This window comes from Cystoisospora suis (assembly GCF_002600585.1).
Source record: "Cystoisospora suis strain Wien I chromosome Unknown contig_1411, whole genome shotgun sequence".
Classification (NCBI taxonomy): Eukaryota; Apicomplexa; class Conoidasida; order Eucoccidiorida; family Sarcocystidae; genus Cystoisospora; species Cystoisospora suis.
The window spans coordinates 67,930-70,939 of record NW_027154211.1 but is presented as its reverse complement, the minus strand read 5'-3'; the positions used below and the strand labels follow the sequence as shown (position 1 = coordinate 70,939).

The following is a 3,010-nucleotide window of genomic DNA, read 5'->3' as shown; positions in this document are numbered from 1 at the left end:
AGGAGGAGGAGAAGAAAAGAAGACAGTCACTTGCTTCATGAAAGAAAGGACCAGATGCACGCTCAAGACAAAGGCAAATACTTCTCACGCAGATTGATTGAAGGTTATTGAATGGCCGGACACACGCCTTTAGTTAACAGAAAACCGAGAGAGAGATGTTTTCACACTGCTGGACAGGATGGATGTGTAGTCATCATTGGAGTGTATGTACACCCGAGAAGATGGAAGAGGAAGGTCACCCAGATCTTGTACTTTCTGTGAAATCTGAGTCTTCAATGGTGAAGAAACATCACTAGAAAGATCAGGAAAAGATGCACTTCTCCCTCTTATCTGAGGCTGCTTTTGATGGTGAGCCCGGGAGAAACTTCTCGACAATTCTCTCCCGGGGAGAGACAGTACGGAGGACAGATGAAGACGAAGACGACAACTCTTGCGAGAAGAGAAAGGTGAGGAGAGGAGGGGGATGAAGACGAAGGAGGTGTCGGTACACCCCGACGGGCGTGACTTATCTAGATCAATCTTAACGATGTTCTTCTTCTACATCCTTAGTTAGCCAGGGCACGGAGAAAAGACGAACTTCATGATTCAGTAGGAGAAAAGTTAACCAAAGCATTCTCCTCTCTTTTCAGGAGAAAGATGGACCGACCTCGTCATGCTCTGCAGTGAAAAGAATCCCAACTGCACCCACCACTACCATCTCATCGTCTTAAATACGGAGAATCATTCCTTTCATTATCTCTGTCTTGTATTTCTCCCTCCCTCCCTGCCTCAATGCCTCTTGCCGGCCTTCTTTTCCTATGCCTTCGACGGGAGAAGCGAGGCCGGCACACCCAGCAGCATAAGAATGACAAGAAGCATTACCACCCTAAGAGAACGACATAAAACCGGTAGCTAGCTACAGGGCGAATGCTTGCCTCTCAACTTTGCCCTCCCACAGAAACATACACTCGTACCTAGCGAGCCAATGAATGAAGGCATCGACATAGTAGAGAACAGGGGACTCGGCGAGGAGAGCGGCGAGTGGATGGATGGTGCGAGGAGGCGAGAGGGACCGAAAGAGGAAACAGAGGGAGGAAGGACGATAAGTGAAAGCTTTTCTAGAGAAATACCAAAGAACGAAAGCTACGTAACTCTCTTCACAACCCATCTAAGGATGACGTGACACGCTTTCGAATGACTGATTGATAGAGTTTCTTTCTCAGCTCTTCCCGGTAAGTCGATTAGAACCCTTCCTCGCCGTCCCTCTTATGATCGTCGTCTTTCTCCCATGGGAGGTGGAAGATGAAAGGACAACGGGAGAAGAGAAGATCGAAAAGAAAGAGAAGAGAGAGAAAAGAAAGGGCATTCTTGAGAAGATAACTCTTTCCGTCGTAATTCTTTGAAAAGCGAATGAAAAGCTGAACTCACGAAGAAGAAAGATGTCTTGACCTTTCATATCGACACTGATAGGTACACTCCTTTCTCATTCATTCCTCCATGTTTGTATCTCCTTCAGTCACTCTCTTGAGCTGTAAAGTACACGATTCTTTCTTCTTCTTTATAGCAGATAACATGTTTTCGCAAAGAAGAGTCCCAAGTGAAGCCGTTTCTCTCGCGGACTTCTCTTGAATGGTCTCCTGAATGGATTAGATAGAAGCGCTGAACTCTCTCGGACTAGCAGCAGGGGCAGTCCTCTTCTCATTCACTTCTCCAACGTTTCTTCGCATACACGTCTTAAACGTCTTGTCTCGTATGACTTTGGAGCATCAAGGAAGAAGAAGAAAAGACTCCTTTCATCTTCTTTCCTTTCTTGTCACTCAACCACAGATGGAAAGCACACATTCTCACTGGCGTTTCTTCTGCTTCTTTAGCTCATTTATCTTTCTCTCGTTAAATTCATCCAAGGAAACTGACTATTAGACGTACCCACGGCTTTTCTCTCTCGTGTTTCATCTCGTTAAGCTTTCTCCTCTATCTATCTACCTATCTTAATTCTATCTGTCTTTCTTGAATCTATCTTTAATCTGTCTACCTATCTATCTGTCTCCAATCCATGCATCTTTCATGTATCTGCCTGTCCGTCTTCAGTCTATCTATCTTCAATCTCTCTATTTATCTGTCTTTCTCTCTCCTCGTATCCTCTCGTATTTCCGAGTCCTAAAGGCAGGGTGTGAGAACCTTCACGGCGTTTCTCCTCCCTCCTCGCCCCTCTGCTTGAGAAGATATCAACCTGGGAGCATTTCCTTCATTCCTACTTCCATCTGTCTTTCTCTTTTTCTTCTCCCCTTCCTCGCTCTTCTCTCCTTCCTTGAAAGTGTCTGTGTATTCTCCTTCCTCTTCCCCCTCTCTCTTGCCTTACAAGCAGAGCACACAGACACGGAGGTTTGCTAAGGCGCTCACCTTCTCGTCTTCATGAGTCAACAGTCGCTTTTCTTTTCCTTTCTTTCTCTCAAATAACATTCTTTCTTTCTTCACCTATGTCTTTCTTTCCTCTCCTCTATACCTATTTTCTTCTCCTTTCCTTCTCTCTTTCTATTCTTTCCGCTTGGCTCCTTTCCCGAGTCAAAACGCTGCCCCTCTCTCTCTTATCATGTCTGTCTACAACTTCTTCACGAATGAGACCAAGCGAATAAGAAGACTACCGACAAGGTAAGACACTCATAGTTAGGGAGGCTAGCTAGCTAATCAGCTAGTCACGTGGCTGAGGTGTCTGCTTTTCTTCTTCATCTTCTCTCGTCCTCTCATTCTGATATCCCACAAGAAGACCTTCTCTTTCTCTCTCCTAACCCCGCATGCACGTCGACAAAACAGACCTCTGAGAAGTCTACAGGAAGAAAAGCATTTGAAAGCTTACCTTCTACAAGCTGTCTCTTCTTCTCTCCGTCTTCTCTTCTTCCTTTCTCACTCTTTCTTCCCCTCTTTCCTTCCTTCTTTTCCTCTCTTTCTTATCTCTTTCTTTCTTCCTTCTTTCTTTCTTTCTTTCTTTCTTTCTTTCTTTCTTTCTTTCTTTCTTTCTTTCTTTTTTGACTTC

At 44.9% G+C, this 3,010-nt stretch overlaps 1 protein-coding gene across 1 annotated transcript; it reads left to right on the top strand.

The window, feature by feature from the left end:
• Positions 1-966: 966 nt before the first annotated feature.
• On the top strand, positions 967-2,920 carry CSUI_003226 (uncharacterized protein). The gene has a single exon (XM_068063424.1). It carries the CDS (start codon positions 2,044-2,046, stop codon positions 2,368-2,370), a length of 327 nt encoding a protein of 108 aa, XP_067924606.1. The 5' UTR covers positions 967-2,043; the 3' UTR covers positions 2,371-2,920.
• The last annotated feature ends 90 nt before the right edge of the window (positions 2,921-3,010 follow it).

Coding starts and splice junctions, on each gene's coding strand:
- CSUI_003226 (XM_068063424.1), top strand. CDS start 2,044: ATGTATCTGCCTGTCCGTCTTCAGTCTATCTATCTTCAATCTCTCTAT.